This window comes from Halichoerus grypus, chromosome 11 (genome assembly GCF_964656455.1).
Source record: "Halichoerus grypus chromosome 11, mHalGry1.hap1.1, whole genome shotgun sequence".
Classification (NCBI taxonomy): Eukaryota; Metazoa; Chordata; class Mammalia; order Carnivora; family Phocidae; genus Halichoerus; species Halichoerus grypus.
The window spans coordinates 5,008,747-5,026,340 of record NC_135722.1 but is presented as its reverse complement, the minus strand read 5'-3'; the positions used below and the strand labels follow the sequence as shown (position 1 = coordinate 5,026,340).

Below are 17,594 nucleotides of genomic sequence, written 5' to 3'. Positions count from 1 at the left end.
ATGTTTCAGCACTTAAACCACTTAAACCAAATACATAGATCATAAAAGATTTTATTTCAGAATGAAACAAATAGAATTTTAATACCAATTCAGAATGGTGATTATCTCTGGGCAAAGGAAGGGAATCTGAGGCCAATTTAGCAGAATGTTCCAATTTGATAAAGCTATTTTACTTTTTTTATTCTTTACTACTTTATAAATGTAAATTTTAAAAAAAATTTTAGGGATGCCTGGATGGCTCAGTCAATTAAACATCTGCCTTTGGCTCAGGTCATGATCCCAGGGTCCTGGGATTGAGCCCCACATTGGACTCCCTGCTCAGCGGGGAGCCTGCTTCTCCCTTTCCCTCTGCCCCCCACCCCCCTGCTTGTGATCTCTCTCTCACTCTGCACTCTCTCTCTCCAATAAATAAATATTAAAAATTTTTATTTATTTGAGGGGCGCCTGGGTGGCTCAGTTGGTTAAGCGACTGCCTTCGGCTCAGGTCATGATCCTGGAGTCCCGGGATCGAGTCCCACATCGGGCTCCCTGCTCAGCGGGGAGTCTGCTTCTCCCTCTGACCCTCCCCCTCTCATGCTCTCTCTCTCTCATTCTCTCTCTCAAATAAATAAAATCTTTAAAACAAAATTTATTTATTTGAGAGAGAGAGACAGAACGAGTGCTCACATGTGCTCATGAGTGGGGGGGGCACAGAGGGAGAGGGAGAGAGAGAATCCCAAGCAGACTCCCGCCAAGTGGCTCAATGTCAAGACCCATGAGATCACAACCTGAGCTGAAATCGTAAGTCAGAGACTCAACCAATTGAGCACCCCTAAATATTTCTAATTTTTAATAAAGAGCTTATTTCACATAAAAACTTTATGGCATCTAATACACAATCAACAGCATATAATGAACTCTTCTCAAAAAATCAGGTGGCAAGGGGCACCTGGATGGCTCAGTCAGTTGAGCAGCTGACTCTGCATTTCAGCTTTAGGTCATGATCTCAGGGTCCTGGGATCAAGCCCCACATAGTGCTCCAGGCTCAGCAGGGAATCTGCTTGAGGATTCTCTCTCCCTCTCCCTCTGCCTCTGCCCCTCCCTCCAAAATAAATAAATAAATCTTAAAAAAGTATCAGCTGGCAATGTAGGGTCTGTATAAAACCACGATCATTGGTAGCAAGGAAAACATGGTGCTGATAAAGATCACAGTGGGTCAAAGCAATGACAACCTTGTCCAGTATCTTCTCAATCATAATGGGGGATATTTGCTGGGGTCCATGGAGATTATCTTTGACAGAGGCTTCAAAAGATCTGTGACATCTTCAAAAGGTTAAACATCAAGTTACCACATAACCCAGCAATTCCACTCCTACACATATACCCAAGAGAACTGAAAACATGTCCTCACAAAAAACTGTACACAAATGTCCATAATAGCCAAAAAATGGAAAAGCTCAAATGTTCATCAACTGTTGAACAAATCATGGTATATCATGCAATGGAATATTATCCAACCATAAAAAGGAACAAAGTACCATATGTGCTATGACATGAATAAACCTTGAAAACATACTAAGTGAAAGAAAACGGTCATAAAAGTCCACACATATTGTATGATTCTTTCTACATGAAATGTTCAGAAGATATCAGGTGGATCAGTAGTTGTCAGGAGCTAAGGAGGGGAGCATGGGGAGAGCCTGCTAATGGTAAAGGATTGATTTCCAAGGTGATGAAAATGTTCTAGAAAGACAGTGGTGATTATTGTAGAACCCTATAAAAATACTAAAAATCACTGAACTGAATTTAAAAGGGTGAACTTTATGGTATCTCAATAAAGCTGTTCTTTTTTCTTTTTGAACCAGTGATAACCACTTTGCCTTAGTTAACTGTAGATTGAACATTCATTGATTTATATAATCCATCCTCTTAATAATAAACTTCTGTGTCTTATCCATGGCGATCATCATTTGATTAAAATCTGCTCCCAACCACCAAACACTTCCAGGGGAGCTGCTAGATCCTAAGAGCCATCAAGCCCACAAAAAAGACTCCTCTGATTTTAGGATCTGGAAAAAGAAACATTACTAAGAGCTTTAGAATGAGAAAAGTTACCCAGTTTCAGGAAACCTCTCCACAGCTGCACTGAGGTCCCAGCTTCGCACACCTTTTCTTACTCCATTTAGACGCGGCTTCTCCCCCACCTCTGCTACCAGGGGTCCTTTCCTCCGGTTCTGACCAGGTACTTCTTTTTTTTCCTTCCCACATATCTTTTTGTCACTTTTCCTTCCTCCCTTCAAGTTTGAGGCCAGTAAGAGAAAGTTCTCACACACAAAACCCACCACCTCTTCTCCTCCCACCCTCTCAGTGCCCACAGTCTTGGCACCCAAGGCATCGTAAAAACCATCAAGAGAAACATTCTAGAATAAAGTCCAGAGAGGGGAGGTTTGCTAACACCCATCTCTCTTGCCCTTTGCCCTCCTCCTATAGACTCATTCCCATGCTGTTCATACTCTCTTGGCTTTTCGAAGTCTTTAATTTCTGCTTTATTAGCTACGGCCATCTCTGCACAGAGGGGCTTCCACGATGCTCTTTTTTATTTCCTTAAGATTTTATTTATTTATTTATTTGAGAGCGAGCGCGTGAGCAAGAGAGAGAGCATTAGCAGGGGCAGAGGGAGAGGGAGAAGCAGACGCCCCACTGAGCAGGGAGTCCGACACAGGGCTCAATCCCAGGACCCGGGGATCATGACCTGAGCCGAAGGCTCAGACGCTTAACGACTGAGCCACCCAGGCGCCCCTGCCCAGTGCTCTTTAATGCAGCATCCTAAATTCCACCACTGAGCCGACAGGCCAAATGCAAAGGCAGGAAAATGAAGAGAATCAGACAGGAAAACTCAGAAGAGATGGCATTTTCAATAGCACATGGGCAGGAGAAAGTAGTCAAAGTACGACCATAACTTCAGGCATGAATTGTCTGCCCACTGATAATACACACACCTTACTGAATCCTAAGCTTCTTTATTCACAATCCACAAATGGACAAAGGGCAACTCATACACCATATCTGTCTGCAGTTCTCATTAGTCACATGGGTTCCCTGTAAAGGTCAGAGACACCTGGAGGATCCTCAGCTCCCTCCACGTGACCCTGCCCTCAATGCACACAAATGTCACCTGGTCCTGGACGATGACAGGATGTACGTCTGCCTGGCTTGCTTGCTTTCTCTTCCTTTCTTCCTTTCAAGATTTATTTATTTTAGAGAGAAAGAAAGAGAGAGCACAAGCAAGGAGGGGCAGAGGTAGAGGAGAATCTCAAGCAGACTCCACGCTGAGCATGGAGCCTGACGCAGGGTTCAATCTCACGACCCTGAGGTCGCCCCTCAAAAAAATTTTAAACAAAATGAACAAAAATAACCTTTGTTTTTTCCAACTGTCTTCTGTAATCACTTCACAAATAAAAGGAATGCTCAGGGAGGGAGTTAGCCCACTTGATTGAATTTCCTGGTTAATCATCAAGTAGCTATGAAGTATCATCCTAACTACAAGATAATTAAAGATTACCAAATAAAATATTCTTGTCGAAAATCTAAACTCAAAATTTCATATATCTATCCAGGCAGTGTTTTCTCTTCTACTCCGTAATATACCAGTTTTCTGTTTTAATAAACACAAACTACTCTCTGAATCTGTTAATACAATTAACTTTCTGGGCAGATTTATAAGATTGTACTGTGGCTTGAGTATGGGTATTCTAGTTTGGTAAGCACAAATCTAAACCTTTACTTGATTTTATGGAAGAGGGAGTGGTTAAAAAAAAAAAAGAAGAAGGAAAATTTTCAGTAAATTGGGCCCCAGTTAATTGAGCTTTTACTGCAAATTTCCTCCCGCAAGTCACATAACAGATAATATTCCGGATACTTTTCAGGACTATTATGCCCAGACCTCCTTTTCAGCCTTGCATTTCCTGATCTAGCCTTTAAAACAGCCAAAATGTTTCTTACCCATTATGTGGAGCAATGTGGAGATTTTCAAGGAGGGAGGAGGAAAAAGGGCATTTCCCCACTGTGGGGCAATGAGACAATGCCCTAACTTCAGAGGCGGGTCAGTCACCATTTAAGGCACAGCTGTACTTCACCTGGAAGGCCAGAGGTGGCAGAAGTGCTCCCCGTTGAAACACCCATAACAAGTCATTTGAAGTGACCCAACCAGAAAGAGAGGAAGCGAAGTTGGAAAAGCTACCCGGCTACACACCTTGGCTTCCTACTGCCCAGCCTGTCAGGTGGGACAGCACAGCACTGCCCGTATACTCCTCACCCCTTCTCCAGCCATAAAGCTGCAGGAGCGAGCTGTCCTCTTGGTTCCAGGGCACATACAGAAGAAACAACGGCCACTTCACAAACCCTTCCAGACTTTCCACCCACCTTACCGAAAACATCGAATACTACCATCAGCTGTTGGCCATGAAAACTGTCATTCAATTCTGGTTGCTCTGAGAAGTTCACATAGCTTGTAAATACACTCCATGTGTAAAATGAAGCCAAATTGGAGTCGATGAGATCATCAAAACCTTCTCAGCCCCAGGAAGAAAGCTGAACAGTCCAGTAGATGTGACCTGCCTGAACATATTAGCATCAGGAAGCTGGCGTACACAGTATAGATCTTGGGCACTAGTGAATGTCACATCCTGACATTCGAGTACTCCGTTTCTGGTTAAGAAGTAGTTGGTGATTTGGCTGAAGAACAAGTTTTAACTACAAGTTACAAGCAAACATACAGGAGAGGGCTTCTGAGCTAGTCTCTGCATTTGCACCTAGGAGCGGCTTCAATGTTTTCAAGTATTTATCCTACAGAAAACATATTTTTTAAAAGTTTGGAGTACAGTTACTTTGCTAGATAGGGTTTACTGTATAATACAGCTTTTATTTTAGTAACACATTTTTAAATTGTTTTAAAAATGGCTTCCATCCTTTTTTGTAGACTTAGCAGGTCTCAAGGAGGTTATTTAATATCTATTTTATTCCACAGCATTCTAAGCAGGAAAAATCCATGCTATAGTGATACAATTTAGTGGAATGCCCAAAGTCTTGCAATAGGACATTCCTAATGTCAAACATCTACGTGTATATATATATTTTTTCCAATTTTTCAACAGCCATTTTTTTAAGTTTTTTTTTTTCCCAGTAATCTGTACACCCAATGTGGGGCTCAAACTCAGAACCCCAAGATCAAGATTCCCATGTTCCACCGACTAAGCCAGCCAGGCATTCCTATTTTTTTCCAGTTTTTGAATTGTGGTGAAATACAACATACAATTTACCATCTTAACCATTTCTTTTTAAAGATTTTACCTACTTATTTGACAGAGAGAGGTGAGAGAGAGCACAAGCATAAGAGGCAGAGGGAGAAGCAGACTCCCCTCTGAGGAAGGAGACTAATGCTGGACCCTAGGATCATGACCTGAGCTGAAGGCAGACAGTAATCCACTGAGCCACCCAGGCGCCCCTACCATCTTAACCATTTTTAAGAGTTCAATTCAGTGGCATTAAGTACATTCACACTGTTTTTGCAACCATCACCACCATCCATCTCCAGAACTCTTTTTATCTTGCAAAACTGAAACTGTGCCCATTAGGCACTAACTCTCCACTCTCCCCCCCCCACCAGCCCCTGGCCACTCTGTCTCTATGAATCTGACCGCACTAGAGATCTCACAGAGGTCGAATCATACAGTTATGTCCTTTTGTGACTTGCAATTATTTCACTTAGCATTAGTCCTCAAGGTTCATCCATGCTGTAGCAGGTGTCAGAATCTCCTTTTTTAAGGTTAAATAATAGTCCATGTAAATGTGACATTTTGGAGAGCGGGGTGGAGGGACGGGTTCGCCCGGTGATGGGTATTAAGGAGGGCATGTACTGCATGGAGCACTGGGTGTTATACGCAAACAATGAATCATGGAACACTACATCAAAAACTAATGATGTACTGTATGGTGACTAACATAATAAAATAAAATAAAATTTTTTAAAAAAGTGACATTTTGCTTATCCATTCATCCAATAAAACATCTATATATTTTTAATCATTTGGAAAAGGATCCATATCTAGGTGCATCAGCTCAATGCTCAGAGAATGATAAACCCGAGAACCTGCCTGTTCCAGAGAAATCTTTAACAAAAATTTTCGTCTGCTAAATTAAGATGGGAGGTTATCTGGTCTGCAACTAGCCAACTGTATTTTGCTGAAAAACAAAGAACCACTGACACCTCTGCAAACTGTCCCCGTGTTACATGGCATCAAGTGCAGCACGCACAGGACTCAGTCTCCCTGAGGCTTACAGCCTGCACTCCCCCCTCCAAATTTCACTTTTTCTAAAAGTCAAATGACGAGGGGAAAAAAAAATTCAAACATAACCACTATCTCAGCAGGAAAATGGTCCACAAGTCCAAGGACTGGATACATGGAAAATAGAACAGTGACATACCAAAACAGCCAATGAATTTGGAGCACAAATGAAATAAGAGGGAAAAAAAGCGGATTTTTGCGGAATTTCTTTTAACCATCTAAAACTCAACTTGAAACCACCATGGCTCAGGTGGGGAAAAAAAAAAAGAGCAACTTCAGTGAAATGACAGCCATCAGTGTGTGGCAGTCAGGGACAGGTGCCTTAACCCCAAGCCTGGAGGCAGAGTTAAGGGAAGAGCTTCTGACCTTGGTGAGCGGCGGGCTCCCACAGGCAGCTGCGTGGCCTTGGGCAAGTTAGTCGATGCCTTTTAAGCCTGTTTTCTCACCACCAAATAGTGCAGTAGCACCTAATGATGGGGTTTGTGACGATCACATGAGGTCACGTCAGTTGCTCCTCAGCAAGTGTAAAGCAAAAGTTCATCTGTAAGAACGTGCCAGACGGATGGAAGACAAAAGCTGGTCTTTAGTCCTGTATTCCAAGGGCTGCTCCAGCTCGGCACTGCTGACACGTGGTGCCCGAGAATTCTTTGCTGGAGGAAGAGGACGGGCTGTCCTTTGTACTGTAGGATGGTTAGCAGTAGCCCTTCCCTCCTCCCACTGGATGCCAAGGCCATCGCCACCACCCAGTCGTGACAACCAAAACGGTGTCCCGGCATTACCAAGCGTCCCTCAGAAAGGGTTCCTAAAATCCCGATCTCAAGTCACTATTCGGAGCATCCTTGGAAGGTAGCATGCCTCTGCCTGCTCTCTCACCCATCTTTCAGAGTCAGGGCTGCTGCACTTTCCCCACACAGCGCTCCACATGCCCTAGCTCACACAGGCCTCCCAGGCCATCATAAGTCCCTGGGCTACTCAACAGAAAACACTCCTGGCCACAGTGAGATGTGTAAATAAGTAATGAAAGACATGGAGGGGCACCTGGCAGGCTCACTTGGTAGGGAATGCAACTCTTTTTTTTTTTTTTAAGATTTTATTTATTCATTTTACTTTAGAGAGAGAGCATGCACGTGCATGAGGGAAGGGCCAGAGGGAGAGAATCCCAAGCAGACCCCACACTGAGCGCGGACCCCAAGATCATGACCTGAGCTGAAATCAAGAGTCAGACACTTAACGAACTGAGCCACCCAGACACCCAGATCATGCAACTCTTGATCTCAGCGCTGTGAGTTCAAGCCCCACGTTGAGTGTAGAGCCTGCTTACATACATACATTAAATATAAAAGACATGGAGAGTACAACCTCGTTGTAGATGCAAAACAGACTAATGAAAAGCTAAAGACAAGGGCTGTCCAAGGGCAGGACAAGATTCTCCACCAGCTGATAGAGGATGGTGAGATAGTGGAGGGGTCTGCTGCAGGGAAAAATCCGGAAGGAGAACATGAGCATCAGTAGCTGGACAAGCCAAGAGACTAGACTGAGAATAAAATCCTGGAACCAATAAGAATTATAGCAAGGTTACAGGATACAAAAGTCATATAAAAGTTAACATATAGGGACACCTGGGTGGCTCAGTCATTAAGCATCTGCCTTCGGCTCAGGTCATGATCCCAGGGTCCTGGGATCGACCCCACTTTGGGCTGCCTGCTCAGCGGGAAGCTGCTTCTCCCTCTCCCACTACCCTTGCTTGTGTTCCCTCTCTTGCTGTGTCTCTCTCTGTCAAATAAATAAAATCTTTAAAAAAATAAAAATTAAAAAAATTAAAAATAAAGTTAACATATAGGGGCGCCTGGGTGGCTCAGTTGGTTAAGCGACTGCCTTTGGCTCAGGTCATGATTCTGGAGTCCTGGGATCAAGTCCCGCATCAGGCTCCCTGTTCAGCAGGGAGTCTGCTTCTCCCTCTGAAGCTCTCCCCTCTCATACTCTCCCCTCTCATGCTCTCTCTCTCTCATTCTTTCTCTCTCAAATAAATAAATAAAATCTTTAAAAAAAAAGTGTTAACATATAAAAGTCAATCACTGGGGCACCTTGGCTCAATTGAGTCTGACTCTTGATTTTGACTCAGGTCATGATCTCTGGGTTGTGAGATTAAGTCCTGCATTGGGCTCCATGCTGGGCATGGAGTCTGCTTAACATTTCTCTCTCCCTCTCCCTCTCCCTCTGACCCTCCCCACCCTCTCTTAAAAAAAAAAAAAAAAAAAGTCAATCACTTTCACTTTCCCATATACCAGCAATGAACAAGTAGAAATTAAAATTAAAAACACATTACCATGTACATCAGCAACCAAAAAATAAAACATTTAGGTATAAATGTAACAAAATATGTACAAGATCTATAGGAGGAAAAACACAAAACTCTTATGAAAGATATCAAAGAATAACTAAATAAAATGGAGAGATACTCCATGTCCATGGATAGGAAGACTCAGTATATTGCCAAGATGCTAGTTCCTCCCTATTTGATGTATAGATCCAATATAATCCCAATCAAAATCCCAGCAAGTTGTTTTATCAATACTGACAAACTGACTCTGGAGTTTACATGGAGAGGCAAAACACCCAGAATAGCCAACTCAGTATTAAAGGAGAAGAACAAAGTCAGAGGACTGACACTACGTGACTTCAAGACTTACTACAAAGCGGGTGCCTGGGTGGCTCAGATGGTTAAGCATCTGCCTTCAGCTCAGGTCATGATCCCAGGGTCCTGGGATCGAGTCCCACATCGGGCTCCTGGCTCAGCAGGGAGTCTGCTTCTCCCTCTCCCTCTGCCTCTCCCACTGCTCATGCTCTCTTCTCTCTCTGTATCTCTGTGTCTCAAATGAATAAATAAAATCTTTAAAAAAAAAAAAAAAATCAAATATAAAAAAAAAAAAAAAAGACTTACTACAAAGCTACAGTAATCAGGACAGTGTGGCGTTGCAAAAAGAATGGGCAAACAGGGACACCTGGGTGGCTCAGTTGGTTAAGCGACTGCCTTTGGCTCAGGTCATGATCCCAAGGTCCTGGAATCAAGTCCCACGTCGGGCTCCCCCTGCTCGGCAGGGAGCCTGCTTCTCCCTCTCCCTGCCACACCCCCTGCTTGTGCTCTGTCAAATAAATAAATGAAATCTTAAAAAAAGGGGGGGGGCACTTGGGTGGCTCAGTCGTTAAGCGTCTGCCTTCAGCTCAGGTCATGATCCCAGGGTCCTGGGATCGAGCCCCATGTCGGGCTCCCTGCTCCACGGGAAGCCTGCTTCTCCCTCTCCCACTCCCCCCTGCTTGTGTTCTCTCTCTGTCACTGTGTCTCTGTCAAATAAATAAATAAAATCTTAAAAAAAAAAAAATGGGCAAACAGATCGATGGAACAGAGTGCAGAGCCCAGAAATAGATCCACATAAATACAGTCCACTGATCTTGACAAAGAGCAAGGGCAATTCAATAGAGAAGGGACAGTCAACAAATGGAGTTAGACCGACTAGACATTCACAGTTAAAAATTGAAATCTAGGGGTGTCAGGGTGGCCCTGTCGGTTAAGTGTCTGACTTTGGATTGCAGCTCAGGTCTTGATCTCAGGGTTGTGAGTTTAAGCCCTGCGTTGGGCTTCATGCTGGGCATGGAGCCCACTTTTAAAAAAGAAAGAAATCTAGAAACAGACCTTACATCCTTCACAAAAGTTAACATAAAATGGATCCTAGACCTAAATGTAAAATGCAAAACTACAAACCAGACTATAACAGGAAATCATCTAAACGACCTTGCTTATGGCCATTACATTTCAGATACAACACCAAAGGCACAATCCATGAAAGAAATGATTGATAAGCTGGAATTCATTAAAATTTAAAACTTCTCCGCAAAGACACTATTCAAGAAAATAAGGCGACAGCCACAAACTGGAAGAAAATATCTGCAAAAGACACACTGGGTATGGGGCGCCTGGGTGGCTCAGTCGTTAAGCGTCTGCCTTCAGCTCAGGTCATGATCCCAGGGTCCTGGGATCGAGCCCCACATCGGGCTCCATGCTCCGCAGGAAGCCTGCTTCTCCCTCTCTCACTCCCACTGCTTGTGTTCCCTCTCTCACTGTGTCTGTCTCTGTCAAATAAATAAATAAAATCTTAAAAAAAAAAAAAAAAGACACACCGGGTAAAGGACTATTAGCCAAAAGATACAAAGAACTCTTAAAACATACAAAGAACTCTTAAAACTCAACAATAAGAAAACAGAACTTGATTTAAAAAATGGACAAAAGATCTAAACACACGCCTTACCAAAGAAGATATACAGAAGGCATGTAAGCATATAAAACGATTCTCCACATATGTCATTAGGGAATCACAAATTAAAATGAGATACCAGTGCACACCTACCAGAGTGGCCAAAATCTAGAATGCTGGCACCAAATGCTGGCGAGGATGTAGAGCACCGTGAACTCTCTCACTGTGGGCAGAAATGCAAGATGGCGCAAGCACTCTGGAAGACAGACTGTTTCTTACAGAACAAAACATGCTCTTACCATACAATCCAGCAACTGCACACTTTCATATTTACTCAAAGAGTTGAAAACTTACATCCACACAAAAAGCTGTGCATGGATACTGACAGCAGCTTTATTCATAATTGCTTGGAAGCAACCAAGATGTCCTTCAGTAGGTAAACGGATAAACCGTGGTCCATCTGAACAATGAAATATTATTCAGTACTAAAATGAAATATACGATCATGATATGGTAAGCCATGAAAAGATATGAAGGAGACTTAAATGCATACTGTTAAGGAAACACGCCAATCTGAAAAGACTACATACTTTATGCTTCCAATCCTAGGACATTTGAGAAAAGGGGCTGGGAAGAGAGACAGAGGACAGAGGACCTTTAGGGCAGTGAAGCTACTCTGCAGGATGCTACAATAGTAGATACGTGACATACATTTGTCCAAACCCACTGAATGTACAACACTGAGAGTGAACCTTAGTGTAAATTAGGGACTTTGAGTGATAATGATGTTAGTGTAGGTTCACCAATGTACCACTCTGGTGTGTGTGTTGGGGGGGATGGGGTATATGGGAACTCTCTGTACTTTCTGCTCAATTTGGCTGTGAACCTAAAACTGCTCTAAAAAAATTAAGTTTATTAATTTTTTCTAAGTAAGCTCTATGACTAACGTGGAGTTCGAACTCAAGACCCTGAGATCAAGAGTCACATACTCCACCGACTGAGCCAGCCAGGTGCCTCAAGTTTATTAGTTTTTTTTAAGATTTTTATTTCTTTATTTGACAGAGAGAGAGAGCACAAGCAGGGGGAGCGGCAGGCAGAGGGAGAGGGAGAAGCAGGCTCCCCGCTGAGCAGGGAGCCCAATGTGGGGCTTGATCCCAGGACCCTGGGATCATGACCTGAGCTGAAGGCAGATGCTTAACCGACTGAGCCACCCAGGCGCCCTATTAATTTTTTTAAAAAAGTAAGGCCACTTGGGGCACCTGGGTGGCTCAGTCGGTTAAGCATCTGCCTTTGGCTCAGGTCATGATCCCAGGATCCTGGGATCGAGCCCTGTGTTCACTGAGCTCCCTGCTCAGTGGGGAGTCTGCTTCTCCCTCTCCCTCTGCCCCTCACCACCGTTAGTGCTCTCACTCCCTCTCTCAAATAAATAAATAAAATCTTAAAAAAAGGGGGAGGCACCTGGGTGGCTCAGTCAGTTAAGCATCTGCCTTCAGCTCAGGTTATGATCCCAGGGTCCTGGGATTGAGCCCCACATCGGGCTCCTGGCCCAGCTGGGAGCCTGCTTCTCCCTCTACCCCGTGCTTGTGTTCTCTCTCACTATCTCTCTTTCTCTCTCTCAAATAAATAAACAAAATAAAAAAGTAAGGCCACTTAAGGGACCAAATTTTCACAGTAAATAGTAAAAACAAAATGTAAATGAAACTCTATCTTGAAAAATGAAACTAGACGTTACATATAACTTAGGTTATAAATGCAACTGTGTACATAGAAAGGAAATTAAGTAGGGAATTTTGGCATAATTCTAACAAAAAACTTAATGATGACATCATAAACCACAACTCACTCCCTATTTGACTTTTACTGCATCATTGTGCAAATATATTTAAGGACTTCACCAGTCTTTTCAATGACTTCTCTTGGTTTTTTGATATCTAAATGATTCTACTTGGAAGAGCTCAGGGTATCACCTTCCCCATCAATTTCCAACTGTTAGTGGGTCTGTGGGTTGTAATGTGTCAACAGATATGTGTGAAACTTTAACAGCTCTCAAACATTTCTTCCACCAGACTTCATGAAATCTTGCAAAGAATTGCAATTTCACTTCACAACTGATTGTGACTTTTACCAATCAGCAACAAGAATGATAATAACAAACCCTTGATTTTTTTTTTTTTTAAAGATTTTATTTATTTATTTGAGACAGAGAGAATGAGAGACAGAGAGCATGAGAGGGAGGAGGGTCAGAGGGAGAAGTAGACTCCCTGCCGAGCAGGGAGCCCGATGCGGGACTCGATCCTGGGACTCCAGGATCATGACCTGAGCCGAAGGCAGTCGCTTAACCAACTGAGCCACCCAGGCGCAACAAACCCTTGATTTGATGGGCCTGGACAGAAGCTAGTGATCAGCTGTGACGGCTGGGCACGGACAGTAATTTTTTTTTTTGAGAGAGAGACAGTGAGTGTGGCAGGGAGGGGGGATCTTAAGCAGAGTCCACACCCAGCGCAGAGCCCCATGCGGGGCTCATTCTCACGACCCTGAGATCATGACCTGAGCCAAAATCAAGAGCTGGGTGCTTAACCGAGGAGTCACCCAGGCGCCTCAATGTCACGATAATTCTTATCTTTCCCTATACCACTCCTAGCTAGAGGGACTCAGGCAAACAATAGTCTGATTAGAAAGACCCCTGTCATCACAGTAGGAGGATAGTGAAGAGATCAATTTAAGCTAAAATCTAGTGCCTACCACAAGTCAGGCACTATTCCACTGCTGGAGATCCGAGATGAACAGGAAATGCCCTCTAGGAATTCAATCTAACAGAAGAGGCAAAGAATAAACACACAAATGTGGCAGCTGTTGTTGCTGTGAAGGTGTGTATGTATATGAAGTGCTATGGAAAAGACATAAATATAGAAGAAATTAATTCTGTTTCTAAGTTAGGTCTTGAAGGAGGAAGTTTAAAAGCAGACACCAGGCTGCCAAGCAGAGTATAAGAGCAAAGAAAGGCCTAGAGACTAAAAGCACAAAGCTCATTCAGGAAATACAGGGTCCAGTGTAAGGAGCCCACTGCTCCTCACTGCTGGTGGGGAGGGGGGAGCGATTTTTAAACAATAGCAACAAAAAGGAACCACTCTAGGGAGGCTGGGGCTCAAGTTTAAAGCAGGCAAATAAATCCGGATTTTATTCTCCAGCTACAGGAAGCCACGTAAACTTTAAAACAAAGAGTAACACTATTTGAGAATACCTGGCAACAGGACAAAGAATGATTTAGAGGAGGGAACCCAAAGTGCAAGGACATCCATGGGCACCTCCTGTTACGGTGTCTAAGCAAGGACGCGGACCTGGACTCCTGGCCTCAGAAACAGCACAGGGAATAGACAGTAGGTGTGGATGCAAAAGCAGCTCACGAGGTCTCAGTTGCCACTGCAGGCAGAGGAGGGGCTTCTGGGGGAGGGCAAAGGTGGCAGTGGTCCTGGGACTCTGGCCAGCTGCTGTTACCAACTCAAAGACAGAAAGCAGCAAGAGCATATTCCAGGGTGGGAAGGAGCAAAAGGGTGAAATGTGGACAGACTAGATGGACTGAGTTGAGGTGGTGAGGTCTGACAAACCGCTGGGGATGGACCAGCACTCAGCCAAAACCTGAAAGATGGTGAAGTGTCAGTAACACCTAATAGTCGGAGTCACAGGAAAGGCAACTCACTAGATTTCAACCAAGGGAAACCCCATTCCCCACTCTGAACTGCCTCTTTTGCTTTTTTATTTATTTATTTATTTATTTATTTATTTATTTATTATTTTATTCGTGAGAGACAGAGAGAGAGAGAGACAGAGGCAGAGGGAGAAGCAGGCTCCCCACGGAGCAGGGAGCCGATGCGGGACTCGATCCCAGGACCCTGGGATCATGACCTGAGCCGAAGGCAGACGCTTAACCGACTGAGCCACCCAGGCGTCCCCCTCTTTTGCTTTTTAAAAGCTAGGCATCACCCCCTTCCCATGTCCTAAATCACCTCTTTTCTCCCTATTAAATGGATTCCATAACCACATTCTATTCCAGAAAACAGAACTAAGAGGCAGTGTATACCATACATTGTTTTAAAAGGTCCTCCCAACCAAAGGAAAGCTTTCAAGACCATTTCTAAGACTATGAATTCTTGGAGAAAAGAAATAAAACACATCCTCAACGCTCTTAAAATGAGTTTTGAGCAAAACACAGGTTTAACTGACCATTGACACTTCCCCAAAAGGTGCCACAAAAAAATGTCTAAGGCTGAATCCTGGGGTGTCCAAACGTCTTCACAGGCAACAGGCAAGAGCACTGGAGCAGGAGGGGGGTACCAGAGACCTTCTAGTTCAGCCAACAGCCCCTGACCTCCAGCCCCTCTAGGTTTTTCATTTTACAGACTGATGACACGGCCTAGGATGAGCTCTATCACCCTTTTCACTGAGGATCTTCAGGGCTAACTAAATGTGATAGTTTTGGAGAGACTCATGAAAAAAAAAACTCATTAGGCAATTGCGAGATTATCTAAAACCTCTGTTTTTGATTCTTATCTTTTGCCTCTCACTGCTCATAAGCAAATCCATAAGAGAGGCCAGAGGACAACAAGGAAGTGAAGCTCAGTTATTCTGCTGCATTTGCAGCTCTGCTTGAAAAGACTGGGCACGGAAAAGCAATCAAATGACTACAACTGGATTTGGGCATTATCAGTGGCAGCCAGCCAGTTTCTAGATATGACACTCAACCTGGTCAACCGGTTAAAAGAAAAGCTGCGAGAAAGAAACGCATTTTTAAAGGTCTGTATAAAAGAACACCAACTGTTAAATAGTTATCTCGCGGGAGCAGAACGGCGACAGAAATCAAGGGAGTCTTTTCCTGTTCAGTCTGAATACACACACACATACATTTTTTGTCATTTAAATTTACGACTAAATATTTTTAGCTTAAAAAAGGGGGGGGAGGAAAAAAGGGGGGAATCTTTCTCCCTTGGTCGTAATTTTTGGAGCCACACCTCCTAAACTCTGACCACTAATACACCCCTATGACTGAACAGTGCTGGCCAGGAGGAGCAAACGTCACCCCCTGGACACTAACAAATGACTCTTTCAGCGCGGGGAGAAAAGCAAACCATGGACTCGAGGAACTAGAGGCAAACTTATCAGGTGACTTTTTTAAAAGCCAATCAGGACACCCCTCCGCATTCAAGGCCCTAAAACCGCAAAGGGATTTCCCAGACAAATTTTTAAGCTTCTGGACAAAACGCACTTTGTGATTCAACGGCATTGTTCTGCCTGCAGGAGACCTGCTGTCCCATGAAACCGGTATTTTTTTTTTTTTTTCAACAGCCTGTCTTCTGGAAGGTCCTGTGAGGCCGCGGGGCCAGGGCCGCGGAATCCCGCTGGGATTTCACGCGGTTCGGGGAAAGGGGTCTTCAGCCCCCCGCAGTGCCCGCAGGCCCCGCCCCCGCCCGGCCAGCGTCACCTGACCGGGTAGCGGCTCCCCGCTTCTGCCCCGCGCGCCCACCCCCGCGGGGCGCCGCCACCGACCTGATGACACTGATGTGGAACTGGTCCTCGCGAAGGCCCCGCCAGGCACCGGGCAGGAACTCCTTGCACCACAGATAGGCCCTGCGCCGCGTCCGGGGCTCGGGCTGCTCGTCCGCCGGCGGCGGGGGCAGCGGCAGCGGCGGCGGCGGCGGCGGCAGCGCGAGCGGCGGCTGCGGGCCGCCCAGCTGCTTGGGCTCGCGGTCGCTGGCGGCGTCGCGCTGCTGCCCCACGCCGGGCGCCGGGGCCGCGCTGCCGCCGCCGCAGCTCAGCAGCAGCCCGAGCGGCGAGGGCTCCGTCTCGCCTCCGTTGCAGAACTTGGTCTTCATGCCGGGCAGGCGGCCGAGGACGCGCGGGCGGCCGCAGCGCGCGAGAGAGAGGCTCAGGGTCCGGCCGGGCGCCCCCCTCACGGAGGCCGGGCGCGGAGGCGGCTCGCCGGCTCGCTGACGGGCCGGCCGGGAGCGGGCGCGGCGGTTGGCGGCGCGCCGGGCGGACTCGGGGCGGCGGCGCGGAGGGAGCGGGCGGCGGGCAGCGGCGGCGGCAGCGGCGGCGGCGCTCGCCTGTCCCTGCTCGCCGCGGCGCTCGCTCCTATACCGCCGCCGCACGAGGAGCGCCGCTCGCGTCACAGCCCGCCCTCGAGCTCGCCGCCGATTGGCCGCCGCCCGCCGGCCCGGCGCGTCACAACCGCCGCCGCCCTCGCCACGCCACCTCCTTATTGGCTGCGGCGCCGCCCCCCGCCCCGGGCGCTGCCGGCGCGGGGGGCGGGGCCGGCGCGGGGGGCGGGGCGTCGAGCAGGCGCCGGGGGTCGCGGGGTTGGAGTGCCGCGAGCGAGGCCCGGGGGCGCCCCTAGAGCGTTGCTGGGGCCGGGCGAGGCCGGCCTCCGAGCCTCGAGGATCTAGGGCTTGGCTTTGCGAGCCGAAAGTTCGCTAGGACCCCCGGGGACCCCAGGACATCAGAGGCCGGGGCCTGGCAGGGGGCAGGCAGGAAGCTGATGCCTGGAAGCTGGCTTCTCTTTCCGCATGACCTTGGGCCGAGGCACCTCCCCTGCAGCTCCGTGGCTGTATTTTTATAACCTTTCCCAGCGGCGGCTCAGCTCCTCGCGAGGCGCGACCACGCTCCGTCCAACCCAGAGCCGGAGGAGTTAGTATCCCCGAGTCAGAAACCAAGGTCCGAAAGAGCGCAGAGGCGATTGGTCCGAGGCCGCACAGGTGGCCCCGCCCCCCAAGGCCCCTGGCAGCCTCAGTTTCCCTGTCCTTGGTGCTGAGGACGCCGGGGCCTGGAGGCTCCGGGCGGGCGGGGCTGCATCCCGTGGCGGGGCTGCGACAGCCGCGCGGAACTCTGTCCAAAGGTGAATGACACGGGGCTGCTGGCTTTGTGGGCGCGCCCCACCCGCCGCCGCGCAGGAGGCAGCCCCGTGACCGTGACTAACCCACCTCTGCCCGCGGAGGGGGACGAGGGCGCTGCTCCCGTTGGCCACACAGTC

At 46.8% G+C, this 17,594-nt stretch overlaps 1 protein-coding gene across 3 annotated transcripts in view; it reads right to left on the bottom strand.

Annotated features, from left to right (window-relative positions):
* Positions 1-16,721, bottom strand: part of CHKA (choline kinase alpha) — a 60,632-nt gene extending 43,911 nt beyond the window's left edge. Inside the window, exon 1 of one of the 3 annotated variants that reach the window (XM_078057717.1) lies at positions 16,115-16,721. In XM_078057717.1, coding sequence (XP_077913843.1) covers positions 16,115-16,440 — 326 coding nt within the window. In that variant the 5' untranslated portion in view covers positions 16,441-16,721. The remainder of the gene's footprint in view (positions 1-16,114) is intronic. The other 2 variants (XM_078057716.1, XM_078057715.1) reach the window with 2 other exon arrangements.
* Positions 16,722-17,594: the final 873 nt, after the last annotated feature.